The following is a 17,937-nucleotide window of genomic DNA, read 5'->3' on the forward strand; positions in this document are numbered from 1 at the left end:
AGACCACGTTGGCCCTCTTCCAGTCCTCCGGTACCTCACCAGAGCACCACGAGCGCTCATAAAGTTGTGCCAGGGGACTTGCAATGACCTTGGCCAGTTCCTTTAGAACTCTAGGGTGGAGATTATCTGGGCCGTCTGACTTGAATATGTCCAACCCCTCCAGAAGCTCCCTAACTAAATCCTCGCTAACCCGTGGCCCAGGTGTGCCTCCCCCGGGGCCCGAGGGGGGCCCAGCAGGGAGGTGGCTGTTCTGGTCCCTACTTAGGAAGACGGAGGCAAAGAAATCGTTAAACATGTTAGCTTTGCCGTCTGGTGTGACGACCAAGTTTCCCATGGCGTCCTGCAAGGGCCCCACATTACCCGGGACCTTCTTTTTACCCCCTACGTATTTAAAAAAGGACTTCTTATTGTCCTTAATCTGGGAAGCTAGTCCCAGTTCCATCTCTGCCTTGGCCTTCCTAACTACCCCCCTACATCCCTGAGCAACTACAGAATAGCCCTCCCTGGTGATGACCTCTTCTTTCCATTGGGCGTAAGCCTCCTTTTTAGCAAGGAGACATTCCCAGATGCTTTTGGTGAGCCACAGAGGCTTGTGTGCTCTCCTTCTCCCTTTGATACTCGTTGGGATTACCTTCCTTTGGGCTTGGGGATCGTCTCCTTAAGGAGCAACCACTCTCCTTGGACACCTGGCTCCCCTCCCCTCCGGGACCTCAGCGCTTCTCCAACGATCCTCCTTAGCTTGTTGAAGTCTGCCCTCCTAAAATCTAGGGCCGCTGCCTTACTGCATGCCTTTGCCACGTTGCGCTGGATGGTGAATTCCAGCAGGCGATGATCACTGTCGCCCAGGTGGTCAAGCACCCGCAGCCCCGTCACCAGGTCATCACCCGTGGCCAGCACCAGGTCCAACAAGGCGTCCCCCCGGTGGGGCTGTGCGCCTCCTGGGTTAGATGGAGGGTCCTGCACTCTGGCCAAGAACCGACGTGAGCGGTCAGACCTGGCTGACTGCTCTTCCCAGCAGATGTCCGGGAAGTTCAGGTCCCCCATGACTACCACATCCTTAGCCTTCACTACCTCTGTGAGCTGACCCAAGAGTTCCTGGTCAAGCTCTTCTCCCTGGTTGGGAGGTCTGTAGTAGACTCCCACCGTGAAGTCCCTTTCCCCTCGACTGCCTTGTACTCTAACCCAAAGCACTTCAGAGTGCCCCTCCCCTGGCTCCTTGCTAATTGACGAGGATGTGCATTCCTCCTTAATATAGAGTGCCACGCCCCCACCTCTCTTTCCTATCCTGTCCCTCCTGCACAGCCTATAGCCCTTGACATTCACCGCCCAATCATGCGTTTCGTCCCACCACGTTTCCGTAATCCCCACTGTGTCCGGGCTGGTGTCAGCCAGCAGGAGGGTGAGTTCCTCCTGCTTGTTGCCCATACTATGCTATGAGCGTTTGTGTAGAGGCATTTGAGGCCGCCTGTGGGTGTGTGTTCTGACCCCCTAGTCCCAGCATTACCCTGGCCCCTCCGTCTTACCTGTTTGATTGCTTCTCTCATCGGTCTGGGCTGGGCTGTAGTTGTGGGTGCTGTTTGGTCTGGCAGTCTGATGTTTCCTCCGCCCTCATCTTCCCGTTCCCCCGACGAGCCTAGTTTAAAGCCCGGCGGAGGAGGTCCGCCAACCTAGAAGAGAACACACGCTTACCTTTAGGGGAAAGGTGGAGCCCGTCCCATCCCAGCATGTCTCTCATCGTGATGTGCCGGTCGTGGCTGAGGAAGCCAAAGCCCTCCTCGAAGCACCGTTCCTGTAGCCGCCAGTTGGTCTCCGCGATGCACGTTTCATGCCGTCTGCCTCGTCCACTCACTGGCAGGATAGAAGAGAAAACCACCTGCGCGCCCATCTCCTTTAGCACGCACCTTTTGCAACCAGTGCATGAGAAATGGATTATGCATAATTGAGTACTTTTTTCTTTTTAAGAAACTTCACTCATTTATTTTCAGTGGTAATTAATATATCCCCCTTGTAATCAACATGGGAGTACATATACAGAGGCACAACTTGGCAAATTTCTGACAGTTCATCTGCTGTTATTCCAGGTATTTTTCCCTTCCTTATCTTCAAGATTCTGTCATATTTGTCATCAGTCAGTTCTATGGAGAACATGCCACAAGAAAATGGCGTACTATGGAGTACTACTGAAGGAATCTACAGAAAGAGGGGTGGGTGTGGGGGGGAAAAACGATCTTTTGAGGTTAATTTAGGAAGTCATTCAAATTTTGCTAAAAAGAAGTTTCTCCAGGGTATTCTGGTTAACAGCTTTGCCCTTATGCCAGTTGAGAAACATTTTTTATGACACAACTAGTGGAATAGTTTCCCAAATACCATGCTGGGCTGTTTGTTCTCATTCAGTAAAAAATGATTTTTTTCCCCGCTCCCTGGAATACCTTTGTTCACCCATCATGAGACTCATTTGCTGTGATCATATTTGTCTAATGAGATTGAAGTATGAGTTGGTTACCACAATTTGTGGTAAGCAACCATAGAAACAGAAGGGAGGAAGAGGAAATTGCAGAAAGAGTAGATATTAATTTTACTATTGTTTTCTTTCTTTTTTAAATTTGTTGGTGCAGCTCTTTCAAAGACCAGGAACAAATTGTGTGGCAGCATCTAAACCTGAGGGTATCTGGGGTTCTTTATTCTTTGTAGTTAAAACTATGCTTAAAATCGCTGCAAGAAAACTTGCTCCTTCTTTTATGGTACCTTTGCTATGGCAAGTTGTGTTTGATTTTTAGCACAGTGAATTGACTGGAAGAATTATTGGCTTGCTGTTTGAGTAGGAATGTGCACAGGCCTCTGAAAATTTGTCCTGTGTGTATCTTTTGGTAGAAAAGCATTGCATAGTTTCCAGGGCATGGATTTTATTTCTGTTTTTTAATTCAAAATGCATCTGAAGAGCCCCAAATCCCTTCTCTAGCAAAAAGGTCTTCTGCAGTGGTTTTTAGTCCCTTTTTTTTATACTTAGCCATGGTGTTGAAGGACCCCATAAAGTATCTCTTTCCTCAGCTAGATTTGTTATCCACAGCTTTTGAGTAGCGGAAGAGGTTTCAGATAAAACTGTTTTATTCTTTCTTTCTTCATCTACTGGAAAATTCGGTTATACGTAAAGTTTCATAATTGTCTTGTTTCTTTTTCTCAGCAGATCATAGTCTTGCATCTTTTCTGCAGAAATGTGAGTTATGAGCAGAAGTATTGCACACTTAAATTTACTTATGGGTAATAAAATAAGCGGTGTATTACTTGTATGTCACATGGTAGTTATGCAGCTCATAAGCAGTGCAGCTGATCCATGAATTTTCCTGCGTTTATTATAAAGCTTGAAATGGCCACTGGTGTGTTGTGAAATTCTTTGATCATGCATCTCACCAGTCACTGCTGAAAAGATGACAGATATCTGCCTTTTCAGTTGGCAGTGTTGTACAGCATGTGTTCTGTTTTAATTGTGAAATGCTGCTATGAGTTAAACTTCCATAATAAAATAATAGCACGTAGGTAGGATTTAAGAGTATGATGGTTTAACAGTGGATACCCTTGTGTATCCCAGAAGCTTGTGGCTGAGTGGCTAACATGACTTTATTGGTTTTCTTGGTTTGCGCTTGCCAGATAAATGAGGGCAGTCTTTTGTTGCGTAGCATTCAGTGAAGCAGCTTTTCATCCTTTCCCTCTTTTTAAGTTACCATATACGTCTCTCAGTATTGCTTACCCAGCACCAGTGTAATATTTTCATAAGACTGTGTAAGTACTTGAATGGGAGTTAAATTCTGATTTCTCTTCTTGATTATGACTGAAATCACCTCTCTGTGTGGCTTTTAAATGCAGCATGTAGTTGTGAGGCATGGTTTCTGTCTGAGGTGAGCTCTGCAGTCAAAAACCAATCCCATATCAGTTGGTTTCCTGCTAAGGGGGAATGTTTTGCTCCACCACAAAATGTTTTTTTGACTTACAAGTTTACTGAAATTAGGAAGTGGGATGTGAGAGCCTGAACCTTGTTTCTCCCCAGATTTGGCCCAGGTGGCTGGGAACAGTGAGAAGCTATTTTTACTGCTGACTTTGTTTTGGTTTCATTAGTGAAGAGGCTCTTGGACTTTGTAAAGAGACAGCTGTTCAGCTCCCAAAATAAAAACTGTCACTCTTAGCACCTCTTCCTAGCCTCTTAATGAAGCTGGATCTCAAACTCATAGTGGTGGGCACAAGAGGGAGGTGAATGAAAGTTCCCCTCTCTGGAATGGCAGAGAGAGAGGAGCCCAGGAATAACACTATTGTGGACTAAATACTTTTATAAAGGTGGGAATGGCTCATAAAGAAAAACAAAAGCACCAGAGATATTGTGATGTCTAAACTCAGAGCCAGTGGATGATGGAGCCAAGGATAGGATTCAGATGACAAATCTTTGGTTGCCACTGACTTCAGGGAAGCTTTGATGAGTTTACTTGAGCTGAGGATCTGGCATGTAGTCTCTGATTCTGGCCCCTATTTCATGGGCTGGACTGGGCACCCTTGAAAGGATGAAATCTTCTGTAGGGCCTAAAAGAACAGCCACTTCTGTGAGGTGGTGTTCGGTTAAACCCCGAGTCTGAAATTACACCTGCTTTTATTTTTAATAAGGTATATTGCAGTTACAGTAAATACTGCTAAAGAAGAAACGTTTTGTTTCTTTACTTAGTTTTGGTTTCGTAGATCTTCTCTGAGTTGCATGGTGAAAGCAACCAAAAGTTATTTTAAAATTACTTAAGAGTGATAATCAAATAACATTCTTATTGGTTTTTAAAGTTGTACATCTTTTGGCTCTTGTTTTGTAAATTGGCATGATTTGTTGTTCGCATTCTTCTGTACTTACACTGACAGTATTATCTGGTTTAATTTCCCTCTGAAAACTGCCTGTAATGCCCTTGAATTCAATACAAGCTGAATTCAACTTGTGGAGGTGAAAAGAAATCAAGTGACCTGTATTTTAGTGCTAGGTAATGCCCTTTCCATGACACAAAAATCAGTAGAAAGGCTCAGCAGTGGCTAAAATATTTAGGCTTTTGTGCTTATAAAGAAGAGATAAAAAGGATCTTTATTGTTATTCTGTTTATCCCCTGTTCTAACTTCTTATTTTCATGGGGATAGGGGGGAGGGAGCCGCATTCATCTGGTTCACCCGGTTGAAAAGTCTTAAGGATGTCGTAAGCTTTGAAATTAAGCATCTGTAATTAAGTTGATTCTGAAATCAAGGACTTCTGCTTGTAAGGTAGAAAATATATTTACTGCAATAACTTCAGGAAAATGATACCTTTTATTAGAGGGTATGGATGACAATGGATCTCTCATAACAGCGTGAGCTTAGTTTAAGAGGCCTCATTTCATGTTACTTAGCTGCAGAAACCTCTGTTGGAGTTGAGATGCAGAATAAAAATATTGGGGCGATCCTAATGTGTGGAGAGGCCTTTACCAGCTGCAGTTAAAAAGGAGTAGTGTGTTCTCTGCATCTCTTGACCGGGTTGTATCTTAGTGATAGACCTAGTGCTTACCCTAGACCAGGGGTCAGCATTGTTTTTGGGCAGAATGCCAAAAACACCCACAAACTTGTCTTGTAAGATGTTGGCATGCCAGGACCAGATGGCAGGGGAGCCACCAAGGGCCCAGTCCTTGTTGTGGCAGTGCAGCCTCGGCCCCTTCCCCCGTCTGCCCCCAAGCACATGTGCCAAGCAGAATGCCTTTCCGTGCCATGCTCTGGCACCTGGGCTCGGAGGTTGCCTAGACAGATAAGATGAACTACTTCATTCAGTAAATAACCAGCTTCATGCATATGGTTAGGAACGAAAATTAAATGGCTTGATAGCAACAGAAATCTAATTTGTACCGTTCACTGACAATGTGCTTGGTTACAGTGCCTACAAACAATTATGTAATGGCACGGTTGTAACATAATAAAAAATTGGCTGGTGACTTAATCTGAAGAATAGTACTTGAGAGGTCTGGCTTCACTCTAGTTCAGATTTATATTGCCTGGTGTCACCTTAGGGAAGTCCCTGAGACCTTGATACTGCATTTGTGCATGTGCCTCTTTTACCTACTTAAAAAAAAAAAAAAGTCTTGCTGACTCGGTGAGAATACACAAACATGTACATTTGCTCTCAAAATTGGGTTTTAAATATTTTTGTGTCTCCATTCCCCATCTCTAAAATAGTCCTAATTCTGAACTCATAGGTACCCATACAGTGTGAATCACATGCAAATATTGTGGGAAAGCAGTGCTGTGAGCTGTTAGGTGCCAAAATGCCCTCTTGCAGCTTTGAAAATGTGTGTACACATGTGTTTAGTATATTCAAAATCTTCCACCCAACCCTGAGCTAATACCACAATTTAAAAATGTTTTTCTATCATGATTTTAGCAGTTATAGGCCCTGCTTATTCTGCTTTCCCTTACCCTCCATCTGTCTTAGTCTTTTTTTTTTTTTTTTTTTTAGCGTAATTACTTCAGAGCAGGGCCACAGAGCCTTAGGTGTGGAAAGCACCTGTGTTTTTGTGAGTGCTGGACACTTTCCTAGGTCAAAAAGTTCCATGTATACCTGCTGTATTAACCAGAGAATGTTTGGTTTTTTTCCTCCCCCAAATCTTTCAGTGCTGAATATAACATTTTAGTTATTGTTTTCTTTACAAACAAGTCAAGAAATCAGATTTGCAGCTTCCAGTCCTCTGAAACTGTAGTACTTAAAAGCATTCTTTTATTTTACGTTCTCTGTCAGTGTTTCTACAAGAGACCCTTCATCAGCAACCTATATTTTATCACCTCAAATGTACTACTTTTACACTCTTCCTTAAAAGGTTAATAATGTTTCCTCTTTCTTGCCTCATATTTTTCGACTCCCTTCTCCTAACTGCTCCTTTTGTCTCCTTATTCCAGTCTTATCTTCCTACCTGTTTTCATGGTGAACACTATGACAAGAACAGCTCCTACTACGTGTCTGTCAAAAGTTTATTCTCCTTCAAACCTCTTTGTAATACCATCTGTCTTTTATTCTTCCCCTTCATTTCTGTATTATCTTGTTGCATGTCTTCCTGAATTATATTGTAAGTTCCATGTGGTACACATCAGGTTTGGTTTGTAAATTACTCTTTAGCACCATTAATAATTTGACGAGCAGTTCATATTTTTTATCTTTGTTTACCCACATTCTTGTAAAATTTTTTCATTCAAGTATCTAAAACCTCTCTTCATGAATGGTAAGTATTACTAATATGAGAAATGGAGTAGTTTGCCTTTAATAGGATGTGTTTCTATTAACAGAGCATATAAAACTTAAATCTCTGTCATCTAGGATTTGTTGCACCTATGTTTATCAGATTGCCTATCACAGATATTGTGCTGGAAATCTTATTTCATTCTTGCAGATGTAATACAAATAGATACCTCCGTTGGTTTTTGTCAGGTACTTAGAACAATATAATATGACAGTTTTCATAGTACTTAACATTGTTATTCATAAAGAAAGTTATAGACTAGTAAGGCTTGAAGGGACAGGTCTGTATAAGTAAGGAATTTTCCTTGAGTTGACTTACTACAAAAGCCTCCTTTATTGTCTATACAACTGACAAAACAGAGTAATTCAGTTTCTTTAATGATCTCTCTATTGCTGGCGAAGCCTTGGAATATTTACCCCACACTTTGTAGAAAAAGAGATAAGCCTGACAGAGAAAGTGATAAGCATATGGCACAGTCTGGGGACCTGTAGAATGCTGGGGGGGGAAAAAAAGCCAAGTTCCAGGTGTTTGTATATTTTTAGTGCTGCATTGCTTGTCCTGTCCAACAGACATTTGCAGTTTACCTTCAAGATTCACTTTGTTGTGCATTTTCTGAGTTTGGTCTTGTTAACTTATTTCCTTGTTTCTAAAATTGTTTTTAGTTGTTTGTTTGGTTGTTTCCACTGGTTATGAGCTCATTAACTGTTGCATCCCTCTGTTTCCAGTTGTGCTTGTGCCCCTTACTCGCCACCCACAGCTCCCTGCACCCCCCCAGGCCTGCTGGAGAGGGCCCCCAGCTGCCAGGGCTACAGGGCAGCCCCCTGCTGCAGCTGCGGCAGGATGGAGCATGGAGTCTGGCTCCCCCTTCCCCATGGGCAGCGCAGCCGGAGTGGAGCCTGTTGGGGGGGGCTGCCCACTGTGGGCTTGGGCACCTTGCCCTGCCCCCAGGGGCCTTCACAGCCCAATGGGCAGGGCCTGGTGCAGCAAGGCAGAACAGGGCCAGGCAGGGAAGCTCATGCTGCCACCAGGAGCTCCACATTGCCGTGGCAAGGCACCCCCTGCCTGCCTGGCAGCTGAGGGTTGCAACTGCATGCCACCACCTTTGCTGCTGACAAGTGGGCAGGGAGTGCCTCCCTATAGCAGTACGAGGTTCTTGGCAGCAGCATTGAGCCTCCATGCCATGCTGGGTCCTGCCTGCTGGGTCTTGCCTGCTGGGCCACACAGGCCCAGGGGGAGGGCAGTAGGGCAGGGAACCCAAGCCCGCAGTGGGCAGCCCATGCCCACCTCTGCTGTGAATACAAACCAGCAGGGCATGTGCCCCGCATGCCTTCCCAGGAGCACATGCAGCGGCAGAGATCCAACCCTCCTCATCCCCCAGAAAAGCCATCCTCAGCTCTGTCCTGTTCCCCACTCAGGGTGTTGGTGCCCCTCGTTCCAGGCCACAGCCCACTGGGCCCTGCCAGTGCTCTTCTCCCCACCCACAGCCCCATGGCCTTGCCAGTGCCCATAACTTTCCACCCAGCTTCCTGGCCCTGCCAGTGCTCCTCACTTTCCACCCACAGTCCCCAACCCCCCAGCCCTGCTGGTGCCCTTCATTCACAACCTGCAGCCCGCTGCCCCCTCTCTGGTCCTGCCAGATGGGGCCCCCAAGCCATCAGGACTATGAGACCTGGGCCAGGGCTGGCAGCCCCTTTCCCACTGCCCTCTCCCCCAGCAGTACGCAAGCCCTGGCTACAACTTGTGGGAGGTAGTGGCTGCTACAGCTGGAGTAGGGTGCAGAGCCCACTGTGGGGGGAGGATGCAAGCTACCCACTGTTGGCTCAGGGTTCCACGCTCTGCTGCTTGCCTCCTGGGGCCTCTGCAACCCAGCAGGCAGGACCCAGTGCAGGAGGGCAGAGCAGGGTGAGCAGGATTGGTGCAGCTGGGAGCTGCGCCACCATGGCGAGGTGGCCCCTTCCCACCCAGCAGCAGTGGTGCAGAGTTGTGAACATGCGGCCAGCAAGGAGCTCTTGGTGGTGCCACCAGGCCTGTCTGCCCTGCTCTCCCCTCCTGCACTGGGTCCTGCATTCTGGGCCACAGAGGCCCTGGAGGGAGGGCAGCAGGGCGGGGAGCCCTGAGCCCACAGTGGGTAGCCTGTATACTCCCCTGCCCCATGCATAAATCTGGGGGGAGCATATGCCCCCTTCCCTAAGAGTGCATGTAGTAGCGGGGAATCCCACCCCCCATCTCAAACAAGCTGCCCATGTCCTCATCCCGTTCCCCAGCCAGGCCCCGTGGTTGTGTATTCATGCCTTGGCCCTGGGCCTTACACACTGCCCTGGCTAAGCAGCACCCTGAGCCCCAGCCCTGCCCCACTCCTTTCTTTCCTTTCTCACCATGGTGGCCTCAGTCTGCCACCAATTCCCACAGACTTACCGTCTCTTCATGCTGCCTGCCTCCCACTTGCATGTGAGCATGTGGACATGCATGTGGCACAACAGGCCTGATCACCCTATTTCTATTCTGCCCAGCCCAAGCAGCTGCTTCCAGGCTGGAACTCTACCAGCCTGCAGTGGGAAACCTGCCATTTCCCACATTTTTCTCTTTAAAGCAGAAGGTCTGTGGTTTTCAGTGTTTCTCCACACTGTGACCGGGGCGGGGGCATCGCTTGGACCAATCACAGACCTGTCTAGGGCAGTCCGCCCACCTGCCTCATCTCTGTTGCGATATAATACGAAGTTGTTTCTAGGCGGGGGGGGCTGCTCATTTTGTGCCCTGATGCCAAGGCTGTACTACACAACTCCAACCTCCCCTTTACCATGTCCCATGCCTTACAGATGGCATCCAAAGTACCCCTAACTCCCCTGGCCCCATAGTTTGGGCCAGTGGCCTAGTGTGGCCAAGCAATTTACTATTATTTCCCTGGCCCAAATGCTGGGCTGCACTCTGCTTTGGGTCCAGACTTGGCCTCAGGCATCCAGAGACTTACCTTAGCCCCAAACCCCTTAACTGGGACCTCCATTCATCCCCCCTTACTGGGCTCTATACTTCTCATCAGGCTTCTAGCCCTTTGCTGTCCACCTCTCGCTGGGCCTACAGAGCATTATACCCTGCAGGCCTCAGGTGTCCATAATGTACTTGGACCCCACTCTTGGCCTATGGCCCACTCAGGCGTGTCAGCATACCTGAACCTCACTCTGCTCTAGGCCTCATTTGTTCAGGCCTTGGACCTCCAAGGTCTTGCCCAAGCCTGGTGCTTTTCTGTCAGGATGTGCTCCCTTAGCTTTTCCCCTCCATGTGGTACCCAATGAGGCAACGGGGGCAGAGACTTTCTGGTGCCCATACTTGCCCTTCACTAGAGAGACACAGGTGTGGCATTTCCTGGAAGCTGCCCTGCCACAAGCAGCCCCACCACACTATCCAACCCTAGCAGGGTGTAGTTTTAGGTTATTCCCCAGACCTGCATGCCCTGGTCTTAGTCTCACTGGGCTCCTATACGTTGTACCTGGGCTGCTCTCTGTCCTGGACCCTCTATTGCAGCTTCCATCTGCTGGCTTCTTCTCATCTGGCCCCAACTCTCCAGATGCCTCCCATCCAGAGGCTGTGCTTTAGCCTCCATCACTGCCTGCTGTCCAGCTAAGTCCATCTTCCCTTTGGCCATGATGTCTCCCACATCCAAGGGACCTTCAGCCTCTCTAGGCTCTGGCCCTACCTCCAGGCCAGTCTGGGTGCCAGATAGCTTTCTGCAGCCCTGGCCTGCCCCCTCACTGTGGGCATGCTTGCCCTTTGGATACTCAGGCCCGGGTCCCAGCCTGGACCGGTTGGGGTTCCCTGGCCTCAGTGCCACAATAGCTGGCCCTCTTATTCCACAGGAGTCCCTCTCTGGGGACCACCATAAACCTGTCCCTCACAGGGCTCGTCTAGAGCCCCAGAGGTCCTACATGAGGCAGCCCTTCACTCAGCTGGGCTTACGTAAGCCCCTAGCCTCACCCATGCCAGTTCTAATCGGGGGCTTGCTTAGCCTCTGTGTAGGCCCACAAGCTATAAGCCCCTTCCTAGGCTGGGTCTTGCTTTCCTTAGACCCAAAGCCTTCTCTCTGGGGCTTGGGAGCCTCCTCCTTCCCTGTAGTCCCAACCCCGAATCTCTAGAAGTGCCTGGGAGCAGAAGAGCTCCGCCTGGCCACTGTTAACCAGGCGGCATCCTTGCAGCAACTGCCAGCTGTGCCTCTCAGGGCCTGCTTTTATGCTGAGGCTCTGCAGCCCAGCTCCAATCAAGGGGCCTGCTGGCTGTCATGACTGCCTGATTGGTTCTTCAGTCACCTGCAGGCTGCCTCAGAGCCTGCTCAGGCCCTTAAAGTGGCAGGCACAAAGGCACCCTGCACACAGCAAACGGAAAACCCAGGTCCCTGGATATCACAGTGCTTGTGATGAAGGGCATAATCTTCACTGCAGTTTGCTCTCTTTCAGGCTGAAAGAGAATGGAGGAACTGCTTCAGCCTTTCTTTGTTGGACTTGATTTTTAAAATTTTCTTTCTAAGCAGCTAGTGTTGAGGATCTGGAAAAGCTGATGTAGAAATTCTGTAAGGCATTGCTCATCCAGCTAAGTCTGACATTGAGTTGGTAGGGCTAGAATTGACTGAAGCCTAAAGCATGATGGCAAAAACCTCTCTAGCATTATCTTCCTTGACACTAAGCCATGCGAAGTTTGGAGCTCTTGCATCTAGTAAGCCTCTCAGTAAAGAGATTCTTCGAGAGAGAAGAAGCTGTCAGAGGTTCTCAAGAGTGGAGATTTTTGAAAGAGAAATAATTACCAGTAACCCTAGTCCTTTCCTTGTCAAGCAGTTATCTACTAGGTATCCATTAGTCCTGTGCAAAGCAGCTAGTATTCAATTCAGATTTGGAGGGACAGTAATTCGATTCGGCTAGTTTGGATTTGGAGATTTGGCCACCAAATTAGGCCGACTCTCCTCTAAACTGAACAGGTGGCGGTGGCGGGGGCATACTGGTGGTGAGCAGGGCCCTACTCCCAACCCGCTTGCCAGCCTTCCCCCATGGCTGCCTTACCTGGCCCCAGCACTTTTAAAAAAGTCCTGCACTCGCCAGCTGCAGCAACAGCAGTTGGGGCCCCTGAGGGTTTGTGGCAGAGCCCCCCCCCACAAAGTGCGGGGCAGTGGGGGCAGCAGGGAGTAGCCTCCTCTGCCTGGCTCCCGCACAGCAGCTGTTGCATCACGCAGGTACAGTGCAGCTTGGCAGGGTGCCGCGGGGCTCCCTGCACCGTCCAGGAGCTGGGGTCATTTAGGCTGAGCACTGCCAGGCTCTGGGTGACTGCTGGAGCTGCCCCAGCTGTGGGACAGCAGGTGACACCCTGCTGAGCCACACTGCTCACCCTGCCAAGCTGCATGGGTGCCAGGAAGGTGGGGTGGGCAATCACTGCTGCCCCACGGTGCCCTGCACCGTTGGGGGGGGGCGGACTCTGCCACAAGCCCTCAGAGGCCCCAGTCACCACTGGTGCAGCCAGCTTTTTTATTTTTTGAAGTGCCGGGGCATTCAGGGGGACTGGGGGAGCTGGCAGGGGATGTGGCTGGGCAGGGGTCCCCCCATGGTCCCCCTCCCCCTCCTTGAGGCCCCCTGCCCCTACGTACCAGCATGGAGCCTGGGTCCAGCTCCCTGCAGTTGCAAGCGAGGACTGCCCAAATCTCCAAATTGATTCAGAGGCTTCTGATTCGATTCGGACCTTTTAATGGGTCTCCTGATTCAATGCGGATTTGGCCCCCAAATCAAGTCGAATTTCCTTGGAATCAATCTGCTGTCCAAGCTTCTCACAGCCCTAATATTCACCTGTCCGTAACCTCTGAAGACAAATTTATAAAGCATAGCTGAACTGAGGTTAAGAACCAGTTCCTTGGAGAATGAACCACAGCTGTCTGACCTCAGTGGACAAAACAATTTTGACCGACCTTTCCCCTGGTTCTGTTCTTACCTCTGAACTTTCAGTTTGCAACTTCTGAATGCAAATGTCCACAATTTGTGGTTTCCTTTCACGTTTTAGCATGGGACCCCCCCCAACTTTGAAAACATGCTTAATTTTCTTCCATCAGAGTAGTTACTGTTTCTCTATGCCTAATTTGTCATCAGAACAATAAGCTAGTGAAAATTGTTAAGTTCTGCAGGCAGAAAGGAAATGATTCTGGCATGCAGGGTTAATTGTACCCCCTGCGGTATTCCAGTTGTCCAGGATCAGTCTTGCAGCAGGCTTCTGAAACAGGTTCATTCCCAGTTTAGTGGAACACCCTTTGCAGTAAGAGTCAAGGAAAAGGAACTGCCTAGCATGCTTTATAGTGAAGTACCTAGCGTACTTTTGTGACGATTCACCAAAGCTAGGATAGCAGCAGATACTAGGTGTTGTTTTGAAACAGCAGCGGCAGGAGTAGGGTCAAATATTTGACTGGGAAGTCTGCTGTTTGTTGAGGACTTTGCAGAGCAGCATTATAAATTAAGGATTAATTTAAGAATTATCAGAATTTTTATAAACCACACTTTAAGGATGAATCTATACAGCACTATTTAAAATGTCTTCAACTTGTATGTAGCTCTGTCAGAAGTGCTTGCAGAAGCAGTAGGGCAGTTGGTAGACTCGGATTTGTAGTAAAAATGGAAAATGTTGTAGAGTAAATAATGTGACTGTAGACAGAGCTGCTATTTGAGGCAGAAACTTCTGTATTTCTTTTGGAAAGGAGAGAAATGTCTGACTGTTAGTCTGTTTTTTGGGTCTTTTTTTCCCCTTCCCCTACCAGTAAGACTTTTTCCAAACCTGAATTGTAGTATGACATAACGGTACCCCTTGTTTATTTAATCTTTCCCTTGAAATTCAGTTATTTCTTCTAGTTTTCCAAAGTGAAGCTATAAATATCTGTAATATCCTGCTATGCTTTCATCTCTGTTCTTGCTCATCTCTTCCTTATTTGTACCCACACTGAACCAAATTTCCTGCTCAGACTTGCTGTCCTCTGGTTTTACTAATAAGGCAGTAACTTTCACCCTCTGTTTGTACAACTTACAAGTGGTCTCCTTCCTCCTTGATATTTGAGGTTTTTTCTGACACATCCAGAAGGAATGAGTACACATGCACAGTTAGATTTGTTTTTGTTGGATCTCTCAAAATTCTCTAGCCAAAGTGAAGGTTGAAAGAACATATACATTATTCAGAATGTAATTAGGTGCCATTAAAGGCCAACCTGCTAATGAAAGGGAAGATTCTTGGTAAAATTTGGATACTGTTTCAATTTAAGGATTAGCAGAATGTTATAAGCCATTTCTGATCAAAGTATAACTTTTTTTGTAAAATATCTCTTGTTGATCATCTGCTTTTTACTCTTCTGTTTTTTAGGGTTTTGACCCACCGCATCAAAGTGATACACGAACTATTTATATAGCCAACCGTTTTCCCCAGCATGGCCATTACGTTCCTCAGAAATTTGCAGATAATAGAATCATATCATCAAAGGTAAAGACAATCAATATACTTTGTCCAAATTGCCTGATATAGACTGCATGTCACTTAAAACGTCATGGAGTATCTATACATCTAAAATGTAGTTGTATTTCTCTTTTTTTATTTTTATGATGTTTCTCATTAGTCTCATAGCACCTGTGCAACATTTAAAGCTGCAAATGAACCCAAATTAAAAATGCTAGGCCTGTTCTTCAGGTTTCTGGTTTCCCCACCCCATCCAAGAAACCTCCACCTAATTACAGGCTGACCAACATTTAAGAAAAATCCAGCAGAAAAAGAGGCAAGTCTTTGGCTCCCTCTGCTTGTGCACATAAAGGCATTGGATTGAATGAATGATCCATCTAATCATGCCTCCTGCTGCGCTACATGTGTGTGTCAGAAGGCATGATTGTGGGATTGCCTATTAGTTCCAGTCATGCCTTATTGCCACTGCAGAGGAACATAATTGATAAGAAGCAGGCTGTCATAGCTGGGAGTCCTCTTTGCTGAGGTGGCTCCCAGCTATGGGGGTTACGTGCAGCCGGGGCCAAGATACTCTGCCACCGATGAGGGTCTTGGTCCCAGCCGCCTGTCATGTGCAGCTGGGGCTGAGAGCCCCACAACTGTCAGGGCACAGCCAGGACCAGGAGTCCCATCAGTTGTGGGGTCTCTTGGTCCCAGCTGTGGGAGCCAAGAGCCCCATTTGTTGCAGGGTCTCTTTAATTGCACAATACCTGTAATATTTAGGGGAGGCCTTTAATCAGGTTCTCCACAACTATGTGCATCACCTGCATACTTTTAAACATGGGACTGGAGAGAATGGAATCCATAGAGTAGCCAGCCATGCCCCAAAAGTGTAGTGCACATCAGTGTGTAGGATGTTGAGCTGCATGTATCCATTCCTTAGCGCATGCTGGCCATAGGTATGTAAATGTAACTGATGGGGAGAGGATGTCCTTAGTGACTGGAATCCTTACCTAACAAACAACTGATTGGCTCAGGAGGCTGGAGGAAGGTGCAGTGAGGCAGGAAAGTTTTTATTTGCCACTGCTGTAGCATGGCAGCTTCTCTGTCTAGGCCAGTCATGATTTCCGGGTCCTCCACAGGAAAGAACTAGTTATGCTGCAGAGACAGACAAGTGGGGTGGGGGAAAGAAAAAGGAACAACGTTTAGAAGGTTGTTAGGTGAAGACCATGAGAATGAGGAAAGGAAAGAGAAAACTACAAGTGAAAGAATTTGGGGGAGGTAGGGGACTGAGTGGAAAAGACTGAAGGAACTTTAAGAGTGCTCTAATTTCATTGGCAATTTATGCTATGTGTTATGTTATATAACCACATTTCTCTCTTTCTTTGTAGTACACGGTGTGGAATTTCGTTCCAAAAAATTTATTTGAGCAGTTCAGAAGAGTAGCCAATTTTTATTTTTTGATTATATTTTTGGTTCAGGTAAGTGGATGAGAATTATAATCTGCTACCATGGAGCTGCAAATTATGATTTATTGGGTTGTAGTCACAGCTCTCATTTTCTTCATTGGGCAAATCATTTAATATTTCTCAGTTTTCCAGTCTGTAAAATTGCTTGCCTAGTTTATAGGGATGTTGGGGACCTAAATACTGAAAGGAAACTCGTGAATTTGGACTGTGAAGCGTTACTTTGAATATTTTGTATTTATGTGAACTTCAAATACCCTTAACTTTAATTTTAAAACAGTTTCAGTGTTTGCAGTATTACACAGTTGCAGGACTGCACCAGTGTCTGAAAAACAGTGAAACTGGACAAAGAGAATAAGCAGTAAAAGAAGTTACCTTCCTTTCCTGAAGGGATTTTATCAGGAAGAACTCAGCTGATCACATCCATAAGGACTGTAGCACAAACATGTCTCAGTAAATTCCAAAGTCAGTTCACCTTAATTTTATATAAATTAATAACATTTAAGCAGAGTAGAATGAGACTTCTGCTGCCACAGTTTCTTTATCTAGTTGTTTTCTGGGCATGGCTTTGCAAAAGTCTGAACTTCCAAGCACACTTGTATTGAATAGTTATGCTTGCCCCTTGAGTTGGGATTGCATTATCCTATAATACTGGAATATAAAATTCCCATTTTCTCCTGGAAGTTCTTTTGGTAAGAGTATTTCATTAAACAGATGTTATGCAGCCCTAAAATTTACAAATTAAACAATGTAGATACATAAAACAAATTTCTGAAAATTCATCATTGAGGTTGGCAGATGGTCAAAATACATTTAAAAAAAAAACACCCAGATGCGTGAAGACCTGAGATGATGCTAGTGCCAAAGCAGCGTAGGACATGTTTAGCCTGTTTTACTACCTGATAGTAATTTCTTTAGATTCTGAATGTGTGTCATATCATTACCTGACACGTGTAAGGGTATCTTTGTCACCAGTTCAGCAATTGTACTTACAATTTATATACAACTAGACCTGTTCAAAGCGCTTCGTTTCAGAACAGTCTTGAACATCCTTCTGAAGCAGACAGATAAGTCATCTATGCTGTTTTAGAGGTGGGAATACTTGAGAGTTCAAAAGAGTTGCCCAAGGCTTTCAGTAAGTTGATAAGAGAGCTAGAATTAGAATAGGGCAGCTTTTGACTTCCAGTGCTGTCCTTATTCATCCCAAACACTTTGTCTTGTTCCTTGCACCTTCTTTTTTGAATTCAGAAACAGTAGACATTCAGTAGCATATTTGAAGATTGGAAATATCTTTTTAAACATTTCTAAGTCTTATCTATGTAGGCCAGGAGTCGCCAGCCTTTTCTAATGGTGAGCCAGTGCTTCCACCTGAGGCACCACTATGCACCCTGTCGCCATCCCTGCTATGTATGGAATGCTGCTTTCTAACCCCGCTGGAGCTTCTGCCAAAAATGTGCCATGAAATGTGTGGCAAGCAGCAGCACAGTTTTCAGGGGAGGCTGCATTTCATAGTTTCATAGTGCTTAGGGTTGGAAGGGACCTAAACAGATCATCAGGTCTGACCCCCTGCCCCAAGCAGGATCATATCACCCCCGTCAAATATCTGTCCAGCCTCCCCTTGAAGACTCCCAAGGTAGGCGAGAGCACCACCTCCCTTGGGAGTCCATTCCAGAGCCTGGCGGCTCTGACTGTAAAGTAATGTCTCCTGATGTCCAGCCTGAACCTTCTCTCTAACAATTTGTAGCCATTATTCCTAGTAACCCTGGGTG

The 17,937-nt window shown here is 46.6% G+C and overlaps 1 protein-coding gene across 3 annotated transcripts in view; it reads left to right on the forward strand.

The window, feature by feature from the left end:
- Positions 1–17,937, forward strand: part of ATP11B (ATPase phospholipid transporting 11B (putative)) — a 114,821-nt gene that overhangs the window by 17,032 nt on the left and 79,852 nt on the right. For all 3 annotated transcript variants that reach the window (XM_090056325.1, XM_090056323.1, XM_090056324.1), the window contains exons 2-3: positions 14,634–14,750; positions 16,094–16,183. In XM_090056325.1, the coding sequence (XP_089912451.1) occupies positions 14,634–14,750; positions 16,094–16,183 (207 nt within the window). The remainder of the gene's footprint in view (positions 1–14,633; positions 14,751–16,093; positions 16,184–17,937) is intronic.

Source organism: Crocodylus siamensis, chromosome 6, assembly GCF_052110815.1.
Source record: "Crocodylus siamensis isolate JL-2025a chromosome 6, ASM5211081v1, whole genome shotgun sequence".
Classification (NCBI taxonomy): domain Eukaryota; kingdom Metazoa; phylum Chordata; order Crocodylia; family Crocodylidae; genus Crocodylus; species Crocodylus siamensis.